This window comes from Martes martes (assembly GCF_963455335.1).
Source record: "Martes martes genome assembly, chromosome: 17".
In the NCBI taxonomy this organism is placed as follows: domain Eukaryota; kingdom Metazoa; phylum Chordata; class Mammalia; order Carnivora; family Mustelidae; genus Martes; species Martes martes.
Window position 1 is genome coordinate 46,489,736 of NC_137905.1, and position 27,872 is coordinate 46,517,607.

General features: G+C 53.5%; 1 protein-coding gene across 1 annotated transcript; it reads left to right on the plus strand.

The window, feature by feature from the left end:
* On the plus strand, window positions 1-27,418 carry AXL (AXL receptor tyrosine kinase). Its single transcript, XM_080828976.1, has 20 exons — window positions 1-520; window positions 1,733-1,955; window positions 2,294-2,394; window positions 2,856-3,032; window positions 7,917-7,997; window positions 8,144-8,259; window positions 11,764-11,974; window positions 12,274-12,413; window positions 13,069-13,219; window positions 13,429-13,455; window positions 14,647-14,779; window positions 15,091-15,182; window positions 18,189-18,284; window positions 18,438-18,515; window positions 20,146-20,238; window positions 20,627-20,748; window positions 21,374-21,483; window positions 24,185-24,344; window positions 24,789-24,925; window positions 25,547-27,418. Exons 1-20 carry the CDS (start codon window positions 457-459, stop codon window positions 25,896-25,898), a joined length of 2,664 nt encoding a protein of 887 aa, XP_080685102.1. The 5' UTR covers window positions 1-456; the 3' UTR covers window positions 25,899-27,418.
* Window positions 27,419-27,872: the final 454 nt, after the last annotated feature.

Below are 27,872 nucleotides of genomic sequence, written 5' to 3' on the forward strand. Positions count from 1 at the left end.
AGAGGGACAGCGCCCAGAGCCGGGAGAGAGAGCCGCACAGCCTCCCTGCCTCGCTGGCCCAGGATTTGGGGTGTAGTCCTTGGAGCCCCTTCCCCCTCCTCAGCCTCCCTCCGGGGCCCCTTTAAGACAGGGCTGGTCCTCTCCTCCCCGAGTTAACCCCTCCAAGCCCAGGTGGCCCCCTGGGCTCCGGCCGGTGGGCGGAGGCAGAGGGGGAGCCAGGGGCGGGGAAAGGGTTGCCTGAAGTCTGGGAGAGAGAGTAGGAGGCTGGGGAGCAAGGAAGGCGGCCGCTGAGCAGAGCCGGTGCGGGGGCCCAGCCGTGGCAGGCGGGCAGTGCCAAGTCCAGGGAGCCCGGAGCTGGGGGGGAGGGCTGGGGACAGCCCGGCCCTGCCCCCTCCCCCGCAGGGTGCCCAGCAACTTCTGAGGAAAGTTTGGCATCGTTTGCGTGGTGCCCCGAGGATGGGCAGGGTCCCGCTGGCCTGGTGCTTGGCGCTGTGCTGCTGGGGATGCGCGGCCCCCAAGGGTGAGTGATGGGGCCCTGCGGGGGTGGGAGTGGGGGGACGACCCGGGGCTGGGCTGGGGCAGGAGGGAGCAGAGTGGGGGGTGGATGGCAGGTGTTGGGGGGAGTCTGGGCTGGCCCAAGGAGTGTCTTCGGGACAGCAGAGGGGGAGACAAGGAGACACCGAGTTAAATGAGTTAAACGGGGACAGAGGAGAGAGGCCGGGGAGAGAAAGGGGCTCGGAGAGGAACAGGACAAGAAACAGAAACTGGGAGGGTCAGAGACGGAAAGAAGTGGACACAGAGCGAGACAGAGAGACAGAGAACCTGGGGGCTGGAGTGGGACTGGACTTGACTCGGGGCGGCGGTGGGGGGGCCGGGGGGGCTAGGGAGAGGGGCTGAGCTGGGGGCTGCTCCGGAAGGAATCTTCCAGAAAGGAGCACAAAGTTGGGCAGTGGGATGAGGAGGACTCCAGAGCTCTAGGGGGAAACCCTTGTCACTGTCACCCCCACACACACTTGTCCTTACCCCATCACTGTCTGTCTGCTCCATCTCTGGGGTGGGGGTCTCCGGCTCTGGCTGGAGACCGCCATCTCTGTGGGGCTTCATTTCTCTGTCCCAGTCTCCGGCTTTCTCTCTCCCTACTTTCTAGGTGGCTCTATAATGTCTCTGTCTCTCTGTCTGTTTGCCTCCGTGTCTCTCCCCCAACTTTGTCCCCCTCTCAGGGGTGTCTCTCCCCTCACTTCTCATCCTCCGTGTCTCTCTGGTCTCTGTCCCTTGCTGTCTCTGAGTCCTCAAGCTTGACTCTGTCTGGCTTCTCTCTGTCTCTCCTTCCCTGTTTCTCTTCTCTCTCTCCTCTCCCTCCCCACCTTTTTTTCTTCCGCACCCGGCTACCAGCACCCGTCTACCACCAGCGGTCCACCACCAGCCGATCTGTCAAGTCTCTAGAGACCCTAAGGGAGGGCAGCAGGGGCGGGAGCAGGGCCTGGCCCTGCCGGGCAGTCCGGAGCGTGGGAGGCTGCCAGATCCCCGGCCTACTTCCCAACAGACCGAGGATGGGGCCCCTAGGAAGGATGGAGTCGGACCCCGGTCCCCTGGGAAGGCTCCCATCCTCCCCCAAAGCCTCCACCCTCCACCCCCCGCTGAGGTCACTTTACAACTATGTGGGCCTAAGGGCCTGGCAGGCTGGGAGGAAAGCAGGGGTTCCTAAGCTAACTCTTTCCCCATCTCCCCACAGGAGCACAGGCTGAGGCAGACCCCTTTGTGGGGAGTCCAAGGAACATCACCGGTGCCCGGGGACTCATGGGGGCCCTTCGGTGTGAACTCCAGGTTCAGGGGGAGCCCCCTGAGGTGACCTGGCTTCGGGATGGACAGGCGCTAGAGCTGGCGGACAGTACCCAGACCCAGGTGCCTCTGGGTGAAGACGGGCAGGATGACTGGAAAGTGGTCAGCCAACTCAGGTGCCCAGCCTCCCTCTGACCAGCCGCACCCCTCCTGATCCCTGTCCCTACCCCACCCCCCGGCCCCCGACCTCCATCACATGATGGGTAAAAAATTATGGGCACGAGCCCCACCTGGGCTGGAACCCCAGTGTGGCCACTCGCTAGCTGTGTGGCTTGGAGAATGTGATGTAACCCCGGGTTTCACTTTCCTCTTCTGTAAAATGAGTTAATAATAGTACTCACTCCTTAGCTCTGACGAGTTTCTAGTCCTGACCCCCTTCCTGCAGTTCTGATGACCCCTACCCAGGGTCCAGCACTGACCCTGAACCTTTCTGTCTCTCCTTTTGTCCTGTTAGAATCTCCTCCCTGCAGCTCTCAGACGCGGGGTGGTACCAGTGTGCAGTGGTCCTGGGAGGAAAGACCTTCGTGTCCCAGCCTGGCTACGTTGGGCTGGAGGGTGAGCCCTGGGCACAGAGGTCGTGGATGGACAGGAAACCTGAGTGGTCAGAGGGTGCTGGAAAATTCAGGGGACATGCAGCCTGGGTGTGTCAAAGATATTTAGGGGGTCGGGAAGCTGGGGAGTCTGGGAATTACTGGGGGCAGGCTTGGGGGGGGATTATATGTCCTAGGGGCAGACATGGTTGGGGTAGGACTCAGAGGTACAATTTAAGCCCCTTCCCCACCCCTCGGGGTCTCGCTTTTCTCACTGAGACTCAGATGTCCCACAGGTCAGATGCTGGTGAGGGAGTCAGGTACTGGGATCCTGTGTTCTGGGGGTAGAGGCCTGACGGGTCGAACATCTGAAGGGCGTTCAGATGTCCTGAGGGATCAGATATAGGGGTCAACGAATTTGCAGTGAGTCAGACACCTGGGGGGCTCCGAGGGACCTTGGCAACTACCATGCTCCCCCCACCCCAGGCCTGCCTTACTTCCTGGAGGAGCCTGAGGACAGGACTGTGGCCGCCAACACCCCCTTCAATCTGAGCTGCCAGGCGCAGGGACCCCCAGAGCCTGTGGACCTTCTCTGGCTCCAGGATGCGGTCCCCCTGACTCTGGCCATGAGCCATGGCCCCCAGCAAACACTTAGAGTTCCAGGTAAGTCTGGGGAGTAGCCAGCTCTGCCTAGAGGGCCGGGTAGGATGGGAGCGGAGAGCAAAAGAGTCTCTTGTGCTCCGGTATGAGTGCCTGTCCCTCTGTCCTTCATTGTCTCTTTCTGTCTCTCTCTCTCTCTCTCTTTCTCTCTGTTTTCTCTCTTTGTCTGAGTCTCACTGTCTCAGCATCTCTATCCATATCTACCCCTCGTTTCTCTCTCTCTGCTTTCTCTGTCCCTTTCTGTCTCTCTGTCCTCTGGTTCTCTGTTTCTCTGTCTCTTTCTGCTTCTCTGTGTGTGTCTGTCTCCCTGTCCCTCTGTCTCTCTTTATTCTCCCCAGCTTGTCTGAATAGAATTCTTTGTCCCGGGTTTCCTCTGAGCTGTCCCATGGCCCAAATGTGTGTGTGGGCCTGATGGCCCTTTGTCAGCCCCTGACCCCAAGCCGGGCACCGGAAGCAACCAGGCCCTCTTCTCCTCCACCTGTCCACCTCTGTATCAGAAGAGCTGAAAGCGGAGAAAGAGGAGAAAGTGGGAGACAGAAGGACAGTTCCAGGGAGAGAGAGAGAGAGATCAAGAGACACGGGAAGGGACAGACCACGGAGGTAGCCTCAGATGGAGAGCGACAGGACAGGGAGGTCTGAGTGACAGCAGAAGATCTCCTCCTAGCTTCAGAGTGACCATCCATTTCTGCACCACAGAGATGGGGCAGGACCTAGCTTGGGATCACAGTGCAGTCAGAGGTAGTGTGAGGGTCCCTGCACATAGCCGTTTCTCCCTCACCGAGGAAAGAGGGTTGGAGGAACACAGCCCGGTGAGGATCAGACTGAGGGAGGCAGCCGGACCCTGGAGGGCTTCAGCTTCTGGCACCCCAACCTGTTGCCTCTGTCTGCTGGGATGGGGCGGGGTGGGGGGGGCTCCTGCCTGAGGGTCTCCCGGGCTAGAGGGAGGTGTCCACATTCTCAACATTCCGGGGGCTCTGAGTGTGCAAGGAAGAGGTGGTGAGCATGCCAGCCCCCAGAGGGGTGACTCAGGCCCGTGGCTCTGGGGTCTGACTCAGCCTGGCAGGACCCTGGAGATGGGAAGGGAGAGGGGGATGGGCCACCCATGCCATCCCAGGAAGGAGAAATGGGGCGGCCCCCCCACAGACGTGAGAGGGCCTTCGTGTGTATCAGTGTGTGGTACAGCTGTAGGGGGAGGTTGTCTGTGTGTGTGTATCTCAGTGTGTGTGTGAGATCTGATCTGTATGTATCCGTGTCCCTCTGGATCTGTGTCTCAGTGTGTATGAGGCCGTGGTGTGCGTGTGTGTGTATGTGTGTTTGTCTAAGAATACCAGTGTCAGCCTTGTCTCTGTCCTCCTTTGCGCTTGCGTGTTCACAACTGTGACTTGCTGTGTGAAGGTGGCCTGTGTGTGTGTGTGTTTCGGGGGAGAGATGGCAGAGTGAGGGGAGGGAGTGTTTTGTGGCTATTTTGCATCTAGCTCCATGTAGAAAAGTGACAATGTCATGTCACAGGTGTGCATCTGTGGGTGTGAGTGTGTCGTGGTGTGGACACCTGTTTCCTTGTGGAGGCAGGATGTTGTCAGTGGACAGTTTAGTGTTCCTCGGTGTGTTTCCACTCACTGTGGCTGTCTACTCATTTGTCCGTGTCCACGCGTGTCTCTGGGGTTCCCATGCGTAGGTCCTGAGGGGAGTGTGTTGGTTCGTGACTCTGACATAGACCCCCATCTGTGTGTGTGTGTGTGTGTGTGTGTGTGTGTGTGTGTATGTGAGAGAGAGAGAGAGAGAGATCTACAGCAGGCGGTACCGACTCCCTTCTACTTCTGTCCCATCTCCCCATGTATCAGCCCCAGCCCTGATTGTCTCTTGGTAGATAAACTTGCCAACCGGTGTGTGTATGTATGTCTGTGTCACCTCTAGGCACATGGCAGCTATGTGTCTGCATCAGTGTTTATGCAAGAGAGTTTTTGTATAGTCTGCCTCTCTGTAAATGTATCCGAAGCGACCTGAGTGTCCAGCTGTGTTTGAAGGACTGGCTGTGTTTGTTTGCAAGCAAGTCCACATTAACCTTATTCATGTCCTGGTGCGTATCTGTTGGACCAGTCCAGCTTCAAGGTCTGTGTGTGGCTCCCTGTGTGTATTTCCACAGGCAGGTGTGTGTGTTTGTCAGTTTTGGGGGGGGGGGGGAAGGATGTTGCGTTGCTAGGTGTTTGACTGTGTGTTTTTGTTTGTGATATATGTGTTTGTGTATGTGTGCCAACGTCAGACCCTGTGTAGATACGTGCACGTCACTGGCTGGATACTGGTGTCGCTGCGTGTTTGCGACCCCATCAGCCCCTAATGTAGCTTAGCCAGTGCCCGGTTTTCTGTTTCTGTGCCAGTAACGGCCCCAGGGTGTTAAGTGTGATTCATTGTGTGAGCGTGAGGGTGGGGGGAGGTGCTGTGTCAAGGAATTTTGTCCGTTTATGTGTGTCTGTCCCTCGATCTGACTCAGGGCGTGCCCCCTCTCCTTCCATCCTTCTGATTCCCTCGGAAAAAGCGCGGGGGTGGGGGGAGGAGGAGCGGGAGGGGAGAGGGAGAGGGACAGTGCATCTGGGAAGCACATCTGGAGTGGGCCGGCTCCAGTCGCGGGAGGGAGAGCCCGCTGGAGGGGACGGGTCCCAGGCCCCTCCATCCCTGCTCTCCTCGTCCTCAAGGTGCGCTCTGAGGCCGAGGAAGGGGGGATCCTGCGCCAGGCGCCCCCCGGCCGCCACCGGAAGTGCCAGAGCGGGAGGGGGCACCCCGGTGACTCACGCGGGGGCAGGAATGCTGCGGTCGGAACAGGACCCGGCTCCAGAACTCCCTCCCGCCCCGAGGCTCTTTGGGCGGGCAGCACCAGCCCCTGCGCGGTGACCCTGGCGGGCCCCCACGTGCCAGGTGGCTGGACCCGACCCAGGCTCCCCGCCCCCTCCGGCAGCCGGCCCGGGGCTGTCCTGCCCCTCCCCCGCCAGCGGGGGCTGCGGCCGGCGGGGCACCTGACCTTGGCTGCGGGCTGCCGCCTGGGCAGCGGCGCTGGGGAGCTTCCCTGCCCACCCCCTTCCGGCCTCGGCCGACTTTCCCTCATTCCGCTCCCTCTGCCGACTGAGAAAAGGAAACTTTGTGTCTGCGGGTTGATGGTAGTGGTGGTGGGAACACGAGAGTGCGCGCGCTTACACACACACACACACACACACACACACACACTTTCACACGCAGACCGAGCAGGAGGCACACACAAGCCTGCAACATCCATAGACACACGCAGACCTGCGGTCACACTGTGCAAACTCCAGACCTGGTGCTCTTACATCCCCTCACTCCCACATCCCCGTATTTCCCTGTGTGTGAATCTCCAGGTGCTGCATAGCCGGGTGTGCTATGTATGTCTGTGTGCCTCTGTGTCTCCTGTTTGTCTCTCTATCTGCATCTTTGTGCGTCTGTGTCTGCCTGTGTCCCTACCACCAGCGCACTGGGCAGGGGATGGGGCAGTCTACCCCCAGACACCCAGAAACAGGAGGTACATATTGGAGCGCCTGGCTGACTCAGTCGGCTAAGCATCTGCCTTCCTCTCAGGTCACGATCCCAGGGTCCGGGGATCAGTCCCTACCTGGGGCTCCCTGCTCCACGGGAAGCCTGCTTTTCCCTCTCCCCCTGCTCATTCTCTCTCTCAAATACATAAATAAAATCTTTTTAAAAAGACACATATTAAGTCACTTACCCATAGAATTACACAGGCTCATATTTCTACATACATACCCAGAAACACTCATAGGTACACAAAGGCATACACGTAAAGCATTTATGGAACACCTACTGTGTGCAAGGCTATTGTGGACCTGTATGAACCTTGGCATACAGCAGGGGACCGAACAGACAGAAACCCCCACCTTCCTATAGCAGGGTTGACAGACAGTAAGCAAGACATACAGGTAATGGATAAAGTATGTTGTGATGAGAAGAGCCAAAGAGGAAAAGTAAAGCTGGGGAAAGGCTAGATATGGCTGTGAGGTCCCGGCTCTGAACAGGGCGGCCAGGGACAGAGTGACAGAAAAGGTGGGGTCTGAGTCCCAAATGTGATTGAGTGTGGGAGATTGCCCTGTGCACTTCTGTGGGAAGATAGAACAGAGATGCAAAGTTCCCGAGATGGGAACGTGTCTGATATCTGAGTTCTAGAAACATCTGAAGCCCAGTGAAGTGGGGGAGGGGGACCGGAGTTGGTAGGAGCTGAGCTTAGAGCATAAAAATGAGCGAACACCTCTAGCTTTACACATAGCCATGAGGGCCTGTTTCTTAAGTGTGTGTCTGCTAGGGATATATGCCTCCACGCATGTCTGTTCAGCTCAGTGTGATCGTGTCTGTGTTTGTGCAAGTATGTGATTGTGTGAATGTGTATGTCTCTGTGTGTGTTGGTGTGTGTGTCTAAGTATGAGTATGGGTGCTTTTGTATATGTGTGTATAATTATGTGTTGGTGTATGTGCCTGGTGTGTCGTGTGTAACTATCTGTGTTCACGTATGAGTATGTGTATTTCGGTGTGTGTGTTTTTGAGTGTTGTTTGTGTGAGCATATGTGTGTGTCTCTGTGTATGAGTGTGTGTGGGGGTGTATGTATTTGTATGTGGGTCTCTGTGTGTGTGCCCATGTGTGACTGCGTGTATGTGTGTCTACGTGGTGGGGCACTAGGACCAAGGCCACCAGCCTGTCCTTGTGTCTGGGGACAGAGGCCTGTGCTCCCAACTCATCCCCCACCTCCCTTCCAGCAGGAGCCCATTGTGGGCTGCACTGTCAGGCAGAGCATGGTAGGAGGTGGCCCAGCATGGCCTGGGAAATGTCCATCCTCTCTCTGACACTGGGCCTCTCCTTTTATGACTCCCCAGGCTTGAACAAGACATCTTCTTTCTCTTGCGAAGCCCATAACGCCAAGGGGGTCACCACGTCCCGCACAGCCACCATCACAGGTGAAGGAAAGGGAGCTGGGGAGCTGGGTGTCAGAGGGTGTGGGGTCTGGCCCAAAGGTCAGAGCTGGGGTAGAGGTCAGGGGGGTTTAGGGGGGTGCCTCAGGCAAAGACCCCCAGGGTCAGCCCCTCCCCTGATGTCTCCACAGTGCTCCCCCAGCGGCCCCGTGACCTCCACCTGGTTTCCCGCCAGCCCACAGAGCTGGAGGTGGCTTGGACCCCAGGCCTGAGCGGCATCTACCCCCTCACGCACTGCACCCTGCAGGTGAGACCTTAGACTTGGCTCAGCCCTCCTCCTTCCACCACACCTAAGCCCCCCGCCCCTCCCTGGGAAACCAGCCCTTCTCAGCCATGCATGTGCTGAGAGGCAGTAGAGCCTCGAGTTGAGTCAACGCCAGATGTCCTGGCTTCAGATCCTCCCTCCACCACCAGCAACTGCAGGAGAAGGGACCTTGTGACTTAACCTCACTGGACTTCAGTCTCATCTGTAAAATGGGCAGATAGGCTTGTTGTAAGAATTCAATGAGTGAATACAAGGACCAAACTTAAAATAGTATCTAGAACATAGGTAATGCCTAATAAACCATCCACTGTTTTAACTTTTTTTTTTTTTAGTATTAGTAATACTGACTCTGGCCAGAGTGGGAATCCTAAGACAGCAGGGGTCAGAGCCTTCTCTGTCACCAGCAGGTGACCACAGCCCTGTGCTTCTCCTATCCCAGCCCTGATCACTCTGGGTTGCTGCTGTCTGGGGGGTGAGTCTGTCTCCCCACTGGACCGGGAGCTTTGGGAGGACCAGTCCTGGCCTGTCTCAGTCACCACTGGGTCCTCACGATTGCCCAGCGCAGGGTCCGACCTAGAGTAGGACACGTTTGCTGGAAGAGTCCCTGACCTGAAGTGTTCTAGACCCAGCCTTCAGCACCAGAGTCGTTCTTAGTCTGCGCTAAGAAAAACAAACGCAGATCTCTGAATACGAGACCAGTTCTGGCCTGAAGTTCTTTGAGATCTGGAAGTTGGAGTGAGGGCGGGACAGTGGCTGCCACCACAGATGACAATAATTAGTAATGCCCAGTGTTTATGGAGCGTCATCTCTGTGGTGGGCCTTGTGTTGTGACTTTATGTGTTTATGTGTGTTTGTGGGGGCAGGGTCTGTGGAGACACCCGCTTTCCAGATGTAGAAGCTAAGGCTCAGAGTAGTTAAGCAACCTGGCCAGGATCACAGCCAGGAAGTGGCTGAGGTGGGATTCGAACCCTCATCTCCCCAAACCCAAACAGCCCCCTTCACCTCCTTGGAGACCATTCAGAGCCAACACTTGATCAAATAAGAGCTGTCTTTCTTGTAATTATGTGCCCTGGACATTATCTCATCCACTTGTCATTTTAACCCTAGAAAGTAATCTGCTAATCTTCCCGTTTTCAAGGGAAGGAACTGAGGCCCAGAGAGGGGAAGTGATCTGCCCTCCCCGTGGGCTTTAAAGGATAAAACCGATTCAATCCCCAAGCGTGGGCCCACTTGGGAAATCTCAAATGCCAGGTCAGGCATCAGCTGTACCCCCCAACCCACATGCGTCCAGTGTCAAAGAAAAGCAGAAGTGTGTCCTCTTCCTTCTCCAGGGCTCACTTCCTGCTGTGCCTGGCCTGGGGCAGGAGGGTTCGAACGGGAGGGCTGCAGGGAAAAGAGAAGTGGGAGTGGGCACCAGGAGGCTGACTGTCTGGACCTATGTCCCTGTGTCCCCTTTGTCCCAGCAGAGGTTCCCCTTCCCATCTGTCACTGCAGGTCAGAGAGCGGGCATGGGACAGCTTCCATCCCCCGCCCCCATCCTATTACCCAGCCTCCCAGGCCTCGTGGTGGGATCCTTTCCCCACCGTGGTCTGTGGGACTCTGGGCAAGCTGCTAAGCCTCTCTGGGCCTCTGTTTCCTCATCTGTAAAATGGGAATGAAAAAAGAAACTGACCTCAGAGGGTGGTAGCAAAAAGACCATGAGTTCAACCAGGATTACACCTGCTGGGGTGCTTGATACAGAGTCCACACTCGGGAAACTTTAACCATCGATAGGATGCGCAAACTGGCTTCTGTGTTGTGTGTCATCGAGCCTCACACCCTGCCATGTAGGGACTCTTAGATGCCCATTTTCCAGAGATAGGATGGAGACTCAGAGAAATAAAGACACCCACTCTAGGTCACACAGCAAATGATACCCAAGCCAGGACTTGGATATCCAAGGTTCTTTGGGTCCACACTGGTAAGCAGTAAACTTCCCTCTGAGAACACTCAGTGCGATAGTGTGGTTGGGTCTCCTGGTTGCTCCCCAGGGGCTGGGGGGAGGTGGCAGCATCCTTGCAGTGTGTGGCTGTAGAGGGTTTGTGGTTCTGTGTGGCAGGGCTGTGCAGATGTCTACACCCGCTCTGGTCCCTGCCATGCTGATCATGTTATTCCTGGGGACCAGGCGAGTGTCTCAGGTGGGGACGCTGTGTAGGGCGTGCAGAGTTTGACGCTTGTAGCCAGGCAACCTCTGTCACGCGCGCGCGCGCGCACACACACACACACACACACACAATAATAGCAATAAACACTCACCATGCACAGGCTCCTCTAAACGCTTGCAAGCATCAGTTCTCTCAACCGTGCAAGTTAGGGAGACATTGTTGTTATCCCATTTTATAGATGAGGAAACTAAGGCACAGTGCTAGGGGCTAGTAGAGGCGGGATCTGAACCCCAGATCCAGCGTCTCTGCTCAGCACCAAGTTCTGCTGCCTCTCTGAACAGAGGAGAAGTATTGTTACTATCGCCAATGTTCTTATTTCTTTTTAAAGATTTTTTTAAAGATTTTTATTTATTTGAGAGTGAGAGAGAGAGCACAGCAGGGGGAGAGGGGAGAGGGCAGAGGGAGAGGGAGAAGCAGGCTTCCCGCTGAGTGTGGAACCCTATGTGGGGCTTGATCCCAGGACCCTGGGATCATGACCTGAGCTGAAGGCAGACACTTAATGGCCTGAGCCACCCAGGCACCCCAAGGCAAAATGTTTGAAGACAGGTTGGGGTTTAGTTCCCAGCTTCATCAGTGACAAGCTGGTGACCTTGGGCAAAGTGATTCTATCTCTCTGAGACTCACTGTCCTCATCTGTAAGTGGGGATGCCCATGGTACCCAAACACAGAGCTGAGGGTCAAATGAGCTCAGATGCGTAAAGGGCTTTACTTTTTTATTCAGATATACATAAGGTGCATAATCTTCAATGTGCACCTAGATTGTTAAACACAAATGTTCATACATGTCACCACCCTCCAGATCACCACCCACCAGCTCCCCACCCACGAGGACCCCTGAGCCCCCAGCAGTGCCCACTCTTCTGATTTCTCTTGTAGGATGTTGCTTTTGTCTGTGGTTGAATGTCATTGTAATTTTATTGATGCTGATCACCTGCCCTGCTCCACACAGCTTGTCCTACCTTCAGCCTTTAGGCAGCCCTAGAAGGCATTTGTTCCTCCAAGTGCCCATGTTCCAGATGAGGAAACTGAGGCTCAGAGAGGGCAAGTCTTGCCAGACTTGGCTTTTGCAAGTGATGACAGAGCCACATCGTGCGTCTAGGTGGTCTTCTCGCTTTGCAGCTGCATGAGCCGAGCTGTTACACCAGCACGGAGCTCTCTCTCACACACACACACACCCTTGCAAAGTTGTGTCATCACCCCAGGACCACCCCTACCAACTCGTGTGAGCCCCGTCTTGGGATTTCCTGGCCGTCCCATCCTCACGTCCTTTCCGTTTCCCCAGGCCGTGCTGTCAGACGACGGGGTGGGCGTCTGGCTGGGAGAGCCAGACCCTCCAGAGGAGCCTGTCACCTTGCAAGCGTCGGTTCCCCCTCACCGCCTTCGACTGGGCAGCCTCCGTCCTCACACTCCTTACCACATCCGGGTCGCCTGCACCAGTAGCCAGGGCCCCTCGCCCTGGACCCACTGGCTTCCTGTGGAGACACCGGAGGGAGGTAAGAAGGGGCTGGTGTGACGCAGACGTTACTCGCGGCGGCTCACACCTGTGCCACCCCAGGCATCTCCTGTCACCCATTAACCCCAAGTGGCCTCAGTCCCTCCCACCCAGCCCCGGACTCCCCAGAGTGGCCCACTGGCATCTCTCCCAGACCTCTCCCCTGTGCTTCCGCTCATGGCAGGCCTGCACGAGGTGCCCACGCGCGTTCCTTTTGCACTCTGCCCCCGCTTCCTGGGAACAGGGGAGGGGGTCAGGAAGAGGTGGGGGTGCCAGCTTCCCCTCTTCCCTGTCCTTCAGTGCCCCTGGGCCCCCCCGAGAATGTCAGCGCCGTGCGGAATGGGAGCCAAGCCCTGGTGCGCTGGCAGGAGCCAAGGGCGCCCCTGCAGGGCACCCTATTGGGGTACCGGCTGGCCTACCGAGGCCAGGACACCCCCGAGGTGGGTGCTGCTGGCGGGGCTGGGGTGGAGTGGCTGGGAGGAGGGAGATGGGGAGGAAATGGCAGGGCGGACAGGACAGTGGTTGCGGGTTGGGGTAGTACAAGATCATACGGCACCTAGGAGAGCACGTTCTGGGGAGGTTTAAGGGGTCCGGGAAGGGGTAGGGAATGGCTATTTAAAAGCACTCTAAAAAGCATTTCAGTAGACTTCCAGGTGTCCTGTGATGCTTTTATAGCAGATAATCCTAGAACACCTTGAAAAAGGGGTGACTTTTCCTAATGGGCACAGAGGTGGTGTTGGAGCAAGCAGCACCCTGGGTTAGAGATGGGGTGGGAGAGAGGGTGGGAGGTCAGGAGGGCATAGAGGAACATGGGTGGAAAGATGGGGGTTCAGTCCCCCCTTGCTAGCACTTGACGATGGGCAGTTAATGAGGCAAAGGGCCAGTCCCCGTGGAGCTGATGGTGGCCTGGGCGTGGGGATGGAGAATGGAGGTAGGGGTGATGGCGAGGGATGAAGGGTGGGAGGAGGTAGGGAGGAGGGGCTGGGGGAGGAGGGGGCTTTTGGAAAGATGGAGACTTGAGGCTGAGGGTAAAGTTTTAAGAGTTAAGGGCAGGTAGGGGGGCGCTCTACCCTGACACTCTGTCCGACATCCTAGGTGCTCATGGACATAGGGCTAAAAAGAGAGGTGATCCTGGAGCTGCGGGGGGACGGGACTGTCCCCAACCTGACAGTGTGTGTGGCAGCCTACACTGCCGCTGGGGATGGACCCTGGAGCCTCCCTGTGCCTCTGGAGCCCTGGCGTCCAGGTAAGTCCCAGTCCTGCTCAGCCCCCTTCAACCCATTCGCAAGGACCCTGTCTCGCCCAGATGCCCCTGACTTTCTCCCTGTACCTTTCAGTGTTACTTACCCCAATCTAGGCTCTTTTCCCACCCGGAAGCTTAATGAAAGTCTTGCCCATGTCACGCCAGCCTTACCCTCTCTGAGCGTGTCCTGCCTCTGTCCTTTCTCCTCACAGGACAAGGACAGCCAGTCCACCAGCTGGGTAAGGCTTCGCACCCTCTCTCTTCCCTCCTTTCCCTCAACACCCACTGAGGACCCCATCGCCACAAACATACCCATTGCCATCGCTTACCTGTTTCCCAAACTCATCACTCTAATCTTCTACTTCTGGGGTTTGTGTGGTCCTTGATGGAGTCGCCTGGAATGGCCCCGCACATTATAGGTACTCGATGAATTGCGGATGGATGGATGGATGGATGGGCAGACAGATGAGTTATCTCCCCTCAAATCCATCCCTCTCAATATTTCTCCAGCAATTCTCAAACATTCCTCCTACAGCCATTACACCCTCCTAGCCCTGTTCCAGCTCACCTCTTGTAACCCAACCCACTAGCCTTACGTCTTCCTTACGTGCCTTCCTACATTTCTTTCCATACCCTTCCCACACTAATCCCAGCTTCCTTTCCCAGTCATCCTATTACAGTCCTTGGTTCCTCACCCATGCCTCCCAAACACGGGGCACACCCACACTTCTCATTCACAAACTGCATATTTTTCGCACCTTCACCACATATCCCACATATATCTATATATCCTCGAAAACTTTGGGTCCACGCAATCCCACACTCTTCAGGTCTCCATGCACACCCATCGACACCCCTCACCCCTCGCCAGTCCTAACCCATTCCCGCTCTGCACACACCCACACCAAACTCCTGGGACACTCAGCACATACCCATTCCCACCTTTTTACACACCGTGTCAGCTCATCCCATGCCCACGCTTTCTTTCACACCACAGTTAAATCCTTACAAATCACTGCTCACTACTTGCATCCGAAACTCCTTGACTGCTCCTCGTTCACATACCCCAGACTCCTCCAACACTCCTCTGACATTCTGTGCACCGTCCTTTGCATATTTACTTCTCTCCCATCCTTTGCTTTATGGAAACGCCTCCATCGTCAGCGTGCACTCCTCAAGACCATTCCTTGGCCATTTGTCCATAAGCCTCCTACTCCTTGTACATGCCCACACACCCATCCTACACTCCATGCATTCTCCTCCCCGCTCCCCTGCTTTCCACACCCAAGTCCATCTCCTCGGAGAAGTGACTGCCTCTACCTACCCCATACCTCATTTCCACATCTGTTTCCCTCCAACGTCACATCTTTGGGGTCCAGGGAGCGGGATCCAGGGTTTCCCCCATGACCTGTGTGCCATACCTCCGACAGTGAGTGAGCCCCCCGCCCCTGCCTTCTCATGGCCCTGGTGGTACGTACTGCTGGGAGCCGTTGTGGCCGCTGGTTGTGTCCTCATCTTGGCCCTGTTCCTCGTCCACCGCCGGAGGAAGGAGACCCGCTATGGGTAAGTTGGAACTACGTGCATAGGGAGGCTTGTGTGGACTGGGATGGAGAGGCTGGGGCCAGGGAGACCGTGAGGAGGCTTGTGTGGGACAAGAGATTACCGATTAAGATTCCAATTAAGAATCGGAATGAGATCCAGGGTCTGGGTGATGAATGGAAGGCCGGGGGTAGAAGTCCCAGACGTGCTTAGCAAATGCTGGCAGGGGTGTGGCTTGGGCTTAGGGTGGTGTTCACTTTCACTGTTCTCAGAAGGAGGGGTTTGCACTTGGTTCTGCCCTGTCCTCACTTCCTTCCCATTCCCCCCCTCCCCAGAGAGGTGTTTGAACCAACAGTGGAAAGGGGTGAGCTGGTGGTCAGATACCGTGTTCGCAAGTCCTACAGTCGCCGGACCACTGAAGCCACCTGTAAGTGAACCCCCATGCCTCCCCGCCCTGGTAGGGGGATGACGAGCATAGAGATTGGAGCCCGCTGGGCTTCCGTTGATGCCCGAACCAAAAGTTCCTGAAGACCTTGGAATGATGGGACATTAGAACCACAGATTCTAACAACAACAGAACTGTGAAATCACACCAACCCTTAGAATAATGGGGTCTTAGACAAAAAAAAAAAATCATAGGAAGACCAAACCTTAGAGCCACAGGATCCTAGAACAATGTGATGATGGTGGTGATGGAGAGGACAAGGATGGTAGGATGATCGTGAAGCCAGGGGTGACAGCCAACCCTAGCAGTCCCTATGTGACAGGTGCTTACACATGTCATTTCATTGAATCCTCATGACAACCTAGTGAGGCAGGTATGTCCCTCCCCACCACCCCCACTGCACAGATGAGGAAGCGGTGGCGCAAGAGTGTTTAAGCGACCTCCTCAAGGCCACGCAACTTGCACATTGGGTAGCTGGGCTTTGAAATCAGGTCATTTTGCTCTGTAAGTCCATCCTCGGAGCTGCCTCTTGCAATTAAAGAATGTTAGAGAGGTAGAGTCGAGCTTGACTGAAACAATTCCAGGATCAATACCATAGACCCTTAAGATCTTGAAAACCAGAGGCTCTTAGAACTCTAGACTCTCCGTGATACTGTGGAGTTATGGAGGGTCCCAGCCATGAAGGGACCCCAGAGGCCACGTCGTCAAATCCCTTCCTCTTTCCAGCTGGGGCAACTTAAATCCAGGAAGGAAAGGGACAGAGCGATGTCTCTCCCCAGCACACCGTGTGAGAAGGCTGCCGGGGCCCCGGGGAGATATTGGAAGGGCTGGGAAAGACATTTAATTCAAGAGGAGCAAGACTAGGAAGCAAGGAGGTCATGGTGCTCTAGTGGGGTAATGTGCAGCAGCGGTTCTCAGGGTGTGATCCCGGTCTCTAGGGGTCCCTGAGACCACTGCAGGAGATCCATGAGGTCAAAACTATTTTCGTAATAATCCCAAGATGTTATTTGCCCTTTAGCACCCTTGTTCTCTCACATGTGTTCTGTGGAATTTTCCAGACGCTCTCTAATACATGATGATGTCATCACTCTTTTGGTTGACAAACGTCTGCTTTATTCTTGTGTTTGAAAACTCCATCCATTTTAATTTTTTTGAAGATTTTATTTATTTATTTGACACAGAGAGAGAGGGATCACAAGTAGGCAGAGAGGCAGGCAAAGAGAGAGGGGGAAGCAGGCTCCCCGCCAAGCAGAGAGCCTGATGCGGGGCTCGATCCCAGGACCCCAGGACCATGACCTGAGCCGAAGGCAGAGGCTTAACCCACTGAGCCACCCAGGTGCCCCCATCCATTTTAATTTTGAAAATACAATAAGTGTTGATCTGTGTCAGCCCCCTGAATGAAAGCTCTTTGCCATCCTCAGTAATTTGAAGACTGTGAAGGGGTCCTGTGTCAGCCCCCTGAATGAAAGCTCTTTGCCATCCTCAGTAATTTGAAGACTGTGAAGGGGTCCTGAGGCCACTCGAGAACTGTTGCTATAGAGCTACGAAAATAAATCACAACTATGTGTGAGAGCTACATTATGGCTGTCTCATAGACGCCGTGTTGAGTGAAAGAAACCAGACACAAAAAAGAACACAGTATGTGATTCCACATTGATAATAATATCCCCAAACAGAGAAGGCCAATCTATGATAAGAGAAATCAGGAAGGTGGCCGCTCTTGAGAGGGCGGGTCATGGTCTGTTCTTGACCTGGATGCTAGTGACACTGTTGTGTTTGCTTTGTAGAAATCCGCTGAGCTGGGGGACCTGGGTGTCTCCGTCAGTTGAGCATCCAACTCTTGGTTTCAGCTCAGGTCATGACCTCGTCCATCATGAGATCGAGCCCCGGGTGGTGTTCCCCGCTCAGCGGGAAGTCTGCTTGAAGATTTTCTCCCCGTGCCTCTCCCCACCCTGCTGGCGGGTGTGCTCTCTGCAGAATAAATAAATCTTTTTTTTTTTTTTTTTATTTGACACAGAGAGAGAGAGAGAGACAGTGAGAGAGGGAATACAAGCAGCGGGAGTGGGAGAGAGAGAAGCAGGCTTCCCGCTGAGCAGGGAGCCCAACGTGGGGCTTGATCCCAGGATCCCGAAATCATGACCTGAGCCGAAGGCAGATGCCTAATGACTGAGCCACCTAGGCGCCCCTAAAGAAATCTTTTTAAAAAGTGGACAGGAGCACCTGGGTTGCTCTGTTGGTTAAGCAGCCAACTCTTGATTTCAGCTCAAGTCGTGATCTCAGAATTGTGAGATTGAGCCCCGTGTCAGGCTCCTCACTCAGCAGGGAGTCTGCTTGGGATTCTCTCTCTCCCTCTCTCTCTGGGCCCCTCCTCCCCATCTCACACCTGGGAGTGTGTGCTTTCTCTCTCTCTCTCTCTCTCAGAAAGAAATCACTGAGCTGCTCCCTTGTGATTTATGCAGATAGTAATTCAATAAAAAGTTAAGAAATATTTTTAGCAACTGCTGTGGCATACCACTGACCTATCAGGGTGCCCAGTGGTGCAAGATTATGTGACAGGCTCTAACCCTTTTGCTGCTGGTTTGGGAGAAGATTCGGGGGTCTAGGGGAGGAGCTAGGGCAGGAGGTGTACTCAGGGCAGTAGCTGTTTTTTGTTATGTTTTGTTTTGTTTTGTTTTAAAGATTTTATTTATTTATTTGACAGAAATCACAAGTAGGCAGAGAGGCAGGCAGAGAGAGAGAGGAGGAAGCAGGCTCCCTGCTGAGCAGAGAGCCCGATGCGGGGCTCGATCCCAGGACCCTGGGATCATGACCTGAGCCGGAGGCAGAGGCTTTAACCCACTGAGCCACCCAGGCACCCCCAGTAGCTGCTTTTGAATGAATGCTGAAGTATTTCAGTATTTTAACAATGGGCACATCCCTCTTGACATCCAAATGTCTCCTGAGTGTCAGCCCTGCTCCATGGCTCTGTCCACCCCTGCCCCCATGCAGTGAACAGCCTGGGCATCAGTGAAGAGCTGAAAGAGAAGCTTCGGGATGTGATGGTAGACCGGCATAAGGTAGCCCTGGGCAAGACGCTGGGAGAAGGTGAGCCCCCTGCCACCCCCCCACCCGCAGCACACACGCACATTCCCCTGAACCACAAAGTCCTTCACTTCCCCACCCGTACCCAGTCACAGGAAATGCAGTCCCCACAAGCGCCCCCCCCCCAGGTCAGTGTCTCCCTCTTGTCCCCCACAGGAGAATTTGGAGCTGTGATGGAGGGCCAGCTCAACCAGGATGACTCCATCCTCAAGGTGGCTGTGAAAACAATGAAGAGTGAGTCTGAGCTTGCATGTCCACATGGATGGGACCCCCAACCCCTCACCCGAAGGCTTTTCCCTATGGCCCTAATGAGGCCAAAGAGCAGAAGAGTGAGTCGAAAACCAGCCTTGCCACAGAATCTCAGGGTTTCCAGACAGGAAGTGGAGTCCGTACTAGGTGCTTTAATGGCAGGGATTTAGTACGGGGAGACTTACTACAAAGGCGCCAGAATGGTGGGGAGCAGTGAGGCTGGAGATCAGCAGCAGTAATACTTCCATCCCAAGACCTGAGGCCAGAGGGAAGAAGTGGTGTCACCATAGCCACGGCCAGGGATGCCTGGTGGGATTTGGGATTGCAGACTTAGAGGCTGCCTTGTGCAAGCTGGAAACACACAGCCACCATCAAGGCAATGCTGGAAGAGGTAAGGGATGGGGTGAAATACCCTGACTTCTCCCTCTCCACCCGCCCACCTGCCAGTCTCCCATCAGTGCTTCCCATTGGCAAACTCCAACAGGAAAACAGGAAACAGTATGAACAGTACAAAGAGGAGCCTGGGAAATGTAGTTTTGGGGGGGCCAGCCCCCTGTGGGGGAAGGTCTGGAATGTAGCTTCATCATTTGTCAGCTGTGTGATCTCAGGTAAGTGACTCTCCCTCTCTGAGCTGCGTTTCTTCATTTGGGAAAAAAGATCATAATATCCTTGCCTTCTAGGGTGAGCCAAAGCACTTAATGCTGGGGTGGTAAGTGGTCTGTGCAAGGAATGTGGACTACGACTATATTATTTACAGGGTCAGAGAGGGCGGGAGTCAGTCCAGGGTCACACACCCCAGGAAGTCCAGGGCCAAGTCTTTTCCACACGGGAAAGAGGCATTGAGGGCCAGGCTGCTGCTGCTGATGAGGGAGGGGGATCCTTTCTCAATCAGTGGAGCTAAAAGTTTGGATTATGGAGCCATCAGTGTCTCCCCATTCATTCATTATTGAACACTTCTTATGTACCAGGTTATGTTTTCCACCTAGGTTTGAGTCCCAGCTGTGTGACCTCGGGCGAGTCGCTTTGCCTCTCTGAGCCAGTGTCCCGAGTTGTAAAAAGGGAGTAATGGGATGGATCCCTAGGGAAGCGGCCTAGCATGGTGTGTGCACCTGGACCTCAGAGCCGGCCCACCTGGCCTTCTCTTCTGTCTCTTCCACTTGCAAGCTCTGTGTGCCCTTAGGCAGATTCCTTAACCATTCCGTGCCTTGGGTTCCCCATTGTTAAAACAGAGAGAATAGGGCGCCTGGATGGCTCAGTGGGTTAAAGCCTCTGCCTTCGGTTCAGGTCATGGTCCCAGGGCCCTGGGATCGAGCCCCACATCAGGCTCTCTGCTCAGCAGGGAGCCTGCTTCCCTTCCTCTCTCTCTGGCTGCGTCTCTGCCTACCTGTGATCTCTGTCTGTCAAATAAATAAATAAAAAAAATCTTTAAAAAAAAAAAAAAAACCAGAGAGAATAATAGTCTCCCCTCAGAGGGTTAAATGAGTTCATATATATATATATATAGAATGCTGAGTGCAGCACCAGGCACAGATGATGATGATGCTGATGAAGGAGAGGAGGAAGGAGTCCTCCCTCCCCTCCCCTCTTCCTTATCCACCTTCCTCTCTCCCCCAAGTTGCTATCTGTACGAGGTCGGAGCTGGAGGATTTCCTGAGTGAAGCTGTCTGCATGAAGGAATTTGACCACCCCAACGTCATGAGGCTCATTGGTGAGGGAGGGGCAGGTTTGGGGGTGCCCGGACTCCATGGAGGCCACTCCAGGAGGAAGATCCCTCCCTCTGACACTGGGAAGATCAAACCTCCAGGCTCCCTGCTCCCCCTACCCTCAAGCTCCCCCCTCCTTCTTTCCCTCAGCTTGGAATGTGACCTCTGACCTTTCCCAGAAATAGCTGAGGTCCCCAGGAGGGCTCTGGAAACTTCCCTGGGAACAGTGCTGGAAATGGCTTCTCTGAAGCTTGGTCCTTGCCACCCACCCCCCACCCCGCCCCCAACAGTTTGGAACTTAGATTTGAGGGGGAGGGAGAGAGAGAACTGAGGGAGGGGATGGCTTCCCCTCCTGGCCAACTGGAGTGACAGGGCTGCCTGGGGGGGCCTCAGGCGTCTGTTTCCAGGGTTCCGAACGAGAGGGCTTCCCGGCACCCGTGGTCATCTTACCTTTCATGAAACATGGAGACCTGCACAGTTTCCTTCTCTATTCCCGGCTTGGGGACCAACCAGTGGTGAGGGACATTTACTTGTCTGGTTCCCAGGTATCCACTGAGCACCCAGGTACCCAGCACCGCTCAAACACTGGGAACACCATGGTGACCAAGTGCTTGCTCTCGTGGAGCTGTCTACCAGTGAGGGCACCAGGCAATAAATTAACCAATAAATAAGCAAGAGAAATTTAACTGCTAGGAAAGGAAGAGAGTCAAGTGAACGACAGAGAGGCCAGGCAGGTAGATTGGGTGGACTGAGAAGGTCTTACAGAGGAGGTGACCTTGAAGGAAGAGCCAACTGGCAGGAGGTGGGGAGATCTGGGGGGAAGCAGTCCTGGCAGAGGACACAGCACAGAGGAAAAGGCTTAGAGGCCGGAACATAGTTTGTCTGAACACCAGAAAGGAGGCCCCTGGCTGGAGCGTTGGTCACACGTCCAGGTCAAGGGCAGTAGGAGATGAACTTGGACGGGAAGGCAAGAGGCAATTGTATAGAGCCTTGTTGGGAAAAGGTTGGATTTAATTCTTGGAGGCATGGGAAACGACTGCAAGGCAGAGATAGGCACACACAGGAAGGGAAAGAAGGAGGGAGGGAGGAGGGATGGATCTCAGGGACTCCGCTGACCTCCACTCCTTCACGCTGCCCCAGTTCCTGCCCACTCAGATGCTGGTGAAGTTCATGGCAGACATCGCCAGTGGCATGGAGTATCTGAGTACCAAGAGATTCATACACCGAGACCTGGCTGCCAGGAACTGCATGTGAGTGCTAAGCCTTCTACAGATACTCTCCCCGCCCCCCCACCCATCCCCTCCTCAGGGGGGCTGCATCCCTCCTTCTAGGAGGAAAGAGGGGTCTAGACACACATACCCCTCAGGCAGGCCAGAACTCAGGACTGGGATAGAAAGTTCAGCGAGGGAATTGGAGAAGACTTCCTGGAGGAGGGGAGCCTGGAACTGAGATTCTGGAGGGGTATTTGAATGTGGAGAGAGGAGAGGCAAGAGGGTGGGCTCAGGGGGTGGCATGACGTGAGCAAAGGGGCAGAGATGACCAATGACAGTGGGAACATTGAAGCCTCATCTCTGTATCCCTCCGTGCTGACTATCTTGCCTGGGGCTGCCCTTAGCAAGGGGCCATACTGAATAAGGGGACCAGACACCCTCCTCTCCCCCACCAACAGACATCCCAGAAAATAGGCCAGAATTAAACTAAGGTCAGGAGGGAGCATGTATATACAAACACAGCCTTCAACTATTAGTTTCATTACAATATTGGACTCAGAAACCAGAGCTGGAGAATTGGAATCTTCTTCAAGATGGGTAAATGTTCGCAACTCTCGGGAACATGAACATCTCTTTCTTTCCCCCCAAATTCTTTATGTGGAGAAAGTCCAATCTCACAGAAGAGCTGGAAGACTTGTTCAGTGGACGCCCATATACCATCCCGGGGGCGATTATGCCATATTTCTCCTCTCTTCTCTATCTTTCTCTCTTTCCTCAACCGCTTAAACTCAAAGCAAGTTGCCTAAATCTTCAATAGGTTATCTCCTAAGAGTGAGAATTTACATGTAAATTATAGTTCTGCTGTCACACCTGAGAATAGTAACCATAATTCTGCAACATAACTTCATATCCATCTAATCCATACTCAGATTCTTCAGTTGTCCTCCAAAATGTCTTTTAGGGCTGTTTTTTGTTTGTTTATTTGTTTTATTTTGCTTTTGTTTTGTTTTGTTTTGTTTTTCTTGCCCCCGAATCAGGATCTATTCAAGGTCCCCCCCCACACACATTTGGTTGCTATGCCCCTTTGGGCCTTTTTAATCTGGAATAGCCTCCCCCCCCGCCACCATATTTTAAAAAATATTTTATTTATTCATGGAGAGAAAGAGTGTGAATTCATGCCAGGGGGAGGGGCAGAGGGGAAGCAAAAGGGATAAGCAGACTCTGCACTGAGTGTGGAAATTTACAAAGGACTCAAGGCAGGGTTTGAGCTCACCATCCTGAGATCATGACCTGCCAAACCAAGAGTCTGATGCCTAATGGACTGAGGCACCCAGGTGCCTCCCTCCCCCGCCTTTTATATTTTTACAGCATATTCTTTTGGAAGAGACCAGGCCCGTTGTCTTACAGGATATGACATACATGTGTCTGTTTCCTTGTGGCGTCATTTACCTTGTTCCTCTGTTCCCTGTATTTCATGTTAACTGGAAAATGTATGTAAAGTCTTCAATAGACTCAGTCAAAATGGAACTTCCTTTCCTTCTGCAACTTGGGCTGATCCTGAGCAAGTCCCCTGTGAAACAATGACACTGAAAATGGGAGCAAACAACCCATTGTTATGCACCTGTTTTGTTGTTGTTGTTGTTAAGTTAAAATATCAAGGGATGCCTGGCTGGCTCAGGCAGTGGAGTGTGTGACTCTTGGTCTCCCGGTTGTGGTTTTGAGCCCCATGTTGAGAGTAGAGATTACTTAAAAAAAAAATCTTAAGGGGTGCTTGGCTGGCTCAGGGAGTAGGGCATGCAACTCTTGATCTCAGGTTGTGCATTCAAGCTGCACGTTGGGCATGGAACCTACTTTAAAAATAAATAAATAAATAAATAAATTTTTATTTTATTTTATTTTTTTAAAGAAAGTTCCTGGGGGCACCTGGGTGACTCAGTCAGTTAAGCATCCAACTCTTGATTTCGGCTCAAGTTATGATCTCAGGGTCTCGAGATGGAGCCTCATGTCGGGCTCTGTGCCGGGCATAAAGAAAAGAAAAGAAAGTTCTTTGCGAAAAAAAGAAGGGAAGATTGTGGCTTCCCTTGGAGGGGTAGGAAGAAGGACTGATAATGTAATGTGTTTCCTTCTTTCTTATACTTAAAAAAAAATCAATGTTTATTTTACATACACTGAAACACCCACATCCTACATGTGCAGCTCAATGAATGTTTACTTGTCTGTAGACTCATGTAAACAACCAGCACTGGAGAAGATTAAAAAAAAAACCATTTCTAGGCCCTGGCAGTCTCCCTAATAGACTTCCCAGTCACTGCCCCAAGGGAAAACCCTTATTCTGGACTTGAGTCACCTGTTCTTAAATGTCACATAAATGTCACTTGTGCAGTTTGTACTCGTTTGTGTCTGGTTTCTTTCGCTCAGCGTGATGTTTTGTGGTTAGCCCGTGTCTCTGTACATATTGGTTATTTCCTTCTTTTTCTTTGCTCTGTGGTATTCCTTATCTAGATGATGTCCCATGATGTTCTGTTTCTTCATCTGGGTGCTGGTTACATGGGTGTGTTTATGAAACTTCATATGGACCGAACAAGACGGGACACATTTCCCTTCCGTCTGGGCTTGACAGATCCTCACCCCCAAGGAGGGACAGCCAGAGTGGCAGATGGAGACATGTCTGAGAGTGAGGGCAGGCTTCCCGGTGGAGGGGACAGTACAGTCACCCCGTTCCTCTCCCCAATCTGGACAGGCTGAATGAGAACATGTCCGTGTGTGTGGCGGACTTCGGGCTGTCCAAGAAGATCTACAATGGGGACTACTACCGCCAGGGACGCATCGCCAAGATGCCTGTCAAGTGGATCGCCATTGAGAGCCTGGCTGACCGTGTCTACACCAGCAAGAGCGATGTGGTAGGTGTGGAGATTCCCCACAGGAGTGGGGAGTCAGTGGCTTGTTCATTTCACAGCACAGGGGCCTGGTGGCAAGGGTTAGGCATGTCTGGGGTTGTGCTGGGTGTCTGTGAATGGCGGTGTGGACATGCTGGGGAGATGTACAGGTTCACGAGGTGGCACGTTCATACGGGGGACGTGTGGACAGTGTAGGCTGGGAGAGGCGGTGATAAGTATGTATGTGTGTGTAGATGTGTGCATGGATGAGCACGTCCGTACGTGCACAAAAGTGACCTCTGTGAGCGTGTCCCTGCGCTGGTGTTGCAGTGAAGAGGAATGAGGCACCCACTAAGATAGCGATGGACACATGTGCACAAAAATGTGGGTGTACCCATGAACCCATGCATTTGGGGGTGTCTTTGTGCAGGACAGACCCTCTAATTCTCTCCCCTCTGCCCCCCGCAGTGGTCCTTTGGGGTGACGATGTGGGAGATTGCCACGCGGGGCCAGACCCCGTATCCCGGAGTGGAGAACAGCGAGATTTACGACTACCTGTGCCAGGGCAACCGACTGAAGCAGCCTGTGGGCTGTCTGGATGGACTGTGAGGATCCTCAGGACCCTGCCCCACCCCCTCCCCCATCCCAGATTTCACTCCCAAGACCCTGATCACCCCCACATGGCCCCAACCCTCTACAACCTGCACAGAACCCCTCAGACTGTTGAGGAACTCACGCTGAGCCCCCCCCAGCTGCCCCCCAATTCTAATTCACCCCAGACTCCTGAGCTCTCGCACTTCCCCCAATGCTCTTAAACACCCGGGACCCTCCGCCAGCCCCCCAGTTTGCTGTCCTGAGCTTTTCCAAACTCATGGGTCTCCTCGGAGATATCCTCAGGATCCTTCAGGACAGAGCTTATCAAACTTTGCTGTCTCACAGCACGTAGAGGAGAGCAGAACATTGATCCAGTGCTTTCAGGGACAAAATCTGCTCTAGCAAATCCTCACTAGAACACCACTCGATACCCAGAGAACTTCCCCAAGACCCTTTCCAGCCCCCAAGTTTCCCAGGACCCCCCCTTTGGAAGCTCTTGAGAATTCCCAAATCCCATCAGAAGCCCCCAAACTGCTCACAGTTCCTTCCAGTTCCATGAAATGCCCCCAAACTCCCAGAATGCTCCCCTTCTGAGCTCCTGCTGTCTCTCACCCCTCACTTTGCCGCCCCAGGTATGCCCTAATGTCCCGGTGCTGGGAGCTAAACCCCCGGGACCGGCCGAGTTTCTCAGAGCTTCGGGAAGATCTGGAGAAGACGTTGAAGGCCCTGCCCCCTGCCCAGGAGCCGGACGAGATCCTCTATGTCAACATGGATGAGGGCGGGGGTCATCCTGAACCACTTGGAGCTGCTGGAGGAGCTGACCCCCCAACCCAGCCTGACCCTAAGGATTCCTGCAGTTGCCTCACCGCGGCTGAGGTCCATCCTGCTGGACGCTATGTCCTCTGCCCTTCTACAGCCCCTGGCCCCACCCTGCCCACTGACCGGAGCTCCCCACCTCCCCCAGGGCAGGAGGATGGAGCCTGAGACAACGCTCTACCTGGGACTCCCTCTCAGGACCCAAGCTAGGCACTGCCACTGGGGAAGCCTCCCCCCAACTCTTTCACCACTCCAGGCCTCACCCCTGACTACAGCCTCCTCTTCCTACCTATTCTATTTCTACCCCCAGACAGATTCTCTCTCTTCTCCATGCCTCAGTGTCCCCGTGTGTAAAAGGAAGGGGTTGGGTTGCGATTCCTAGGGGTCCTCCCGGTCTAACATTCCAAGATTCTAGATTCTAAGGTTGAAAGAGTCTAGAAGCGAAGGTTCGAGGTTTCAAAGATGCTCTTAGTCTTTGGCTCTAAGGACCTAAAATCCCAAAGTTTCTGATTCTAAAGTGTTAAGGTTCCAGACATGAAGTTTCGAGGCCTATATTTTAAGGCCCTCAGAGTCTGTGGCTTGAGATTTTTCTGGTTCTAGAATTCTTGATACAGCCCACCAAGATTTTAGGTTCTGAAGCTCTAAGATTCTAGTTCTAGAATCCATGGCTCTATCATTCTAGATTTTGTTATTCAAGGGTTCTGAGTCCTTAGGGTATAAGATTCTAGATTCTACAATTCTAGACACGGAGGTTTTTTGAGGCCTAATGTTCTAAAATTTGAAGTTCTAAGCCTCTTAGACTATAAATCCTCAGCCTCTAAGACTCTACATCATAAGTCCTCAAGATTTTATCTTCTCAAGTTCTAAGATTCTAATAATGGTTAATTATAAGTTCTAAGGCTTTATGATCCTTGAAACTCTTTATTATGAGATTCTGGATCCTAAAGATCGAAGAATCTAGAATCTGCAATTCAAAAATTCCAAGAGTGTAAAGATAGAGGTTGAAAGGTCTGATGTTCTAAGATGGGATGTTCTAAGACTTAGTCTAAGAACCTAGATTCTGTGTCTAAGATTCTAGACCATACGCTTCAAGATTCTAGATTATTAAACTCTAAGATTCTAATGTTGCTCTGTTCTATGTTCCAAGACACCCTAGACTCTATTGGGCCAAGATTCTGGATCCTTAGCATCTAAGGTATAAGACTACAGTTAGCTGTGACTAGCTAGATACCAAAGTCCTAATCATTTCTAATGCTGGACACATTTAGGTTCTATGCTGCATTCCACCTTTCTAGGATTTTAGTTAAGGGCCCAAGAATCCACAGTTTTAAGTCTTAAGATCTGAGGCACTGTAGTTCTACGAATCAAATGTTGTCAGATTCTAAAGGTCTACAGGTCTTGAATTCCAAGGTATGATGCCAAGGTTCTAATTTTAGAGTATTCTTCTGGGTGACTCTCCCCTTCTGAGCCACCTCTGCTTCCTCCTCCCCTCCTGTGGGGGTATGTCTCCCCTCAAGTCTGTGCAAGAATGCACTGGGAATGCCTCCTTTCCCCAGGAGGCAGTTTCCCTCCTTTTGGGCCATGCTGCCCCCCTGAGCCAATCCCTCAAGCCCCCCCGTTGTGCAGAGGTGTAGACGGACTCTGGCACCTCCAGGGGGGCTCAGATCACATAAAACTTTATAATCACCCTTCTGTCTCCTCTTGTTTCCACTCAGCTGTCACGTAGCCCCTCCCCCTGGGCAGCTCCGTTTCCCATCAGTAAAAAGAAGGGTTTGGTGGGGTCTAGGAGTTCTCGACTTACAAAGAGGGTAGGAATGAGCATACACATAGACCGAAAGACATGAAACACAAAGAAACAGACTCTTCAAAATCCTTAGTGAGGAACAGGCACTTACTCAAGTGTCAGACACACTCTCATCCCCACCCCAGAGTAACAGACCCATTAGGACACACTGAGGCACACTTGGACACAAATAAGACACTGAAATTCGGACACACAGAGTAACAGATGCGAAAAATTATACAGCTACAAACATATTTATAAACATAGGAAAGGCAGATATTCACCAGGCATAGGAAGAAACTAGAGTAACACAGATTACAGAGAGTAAACACAGACACACCGAGTACGACAGGTACTCA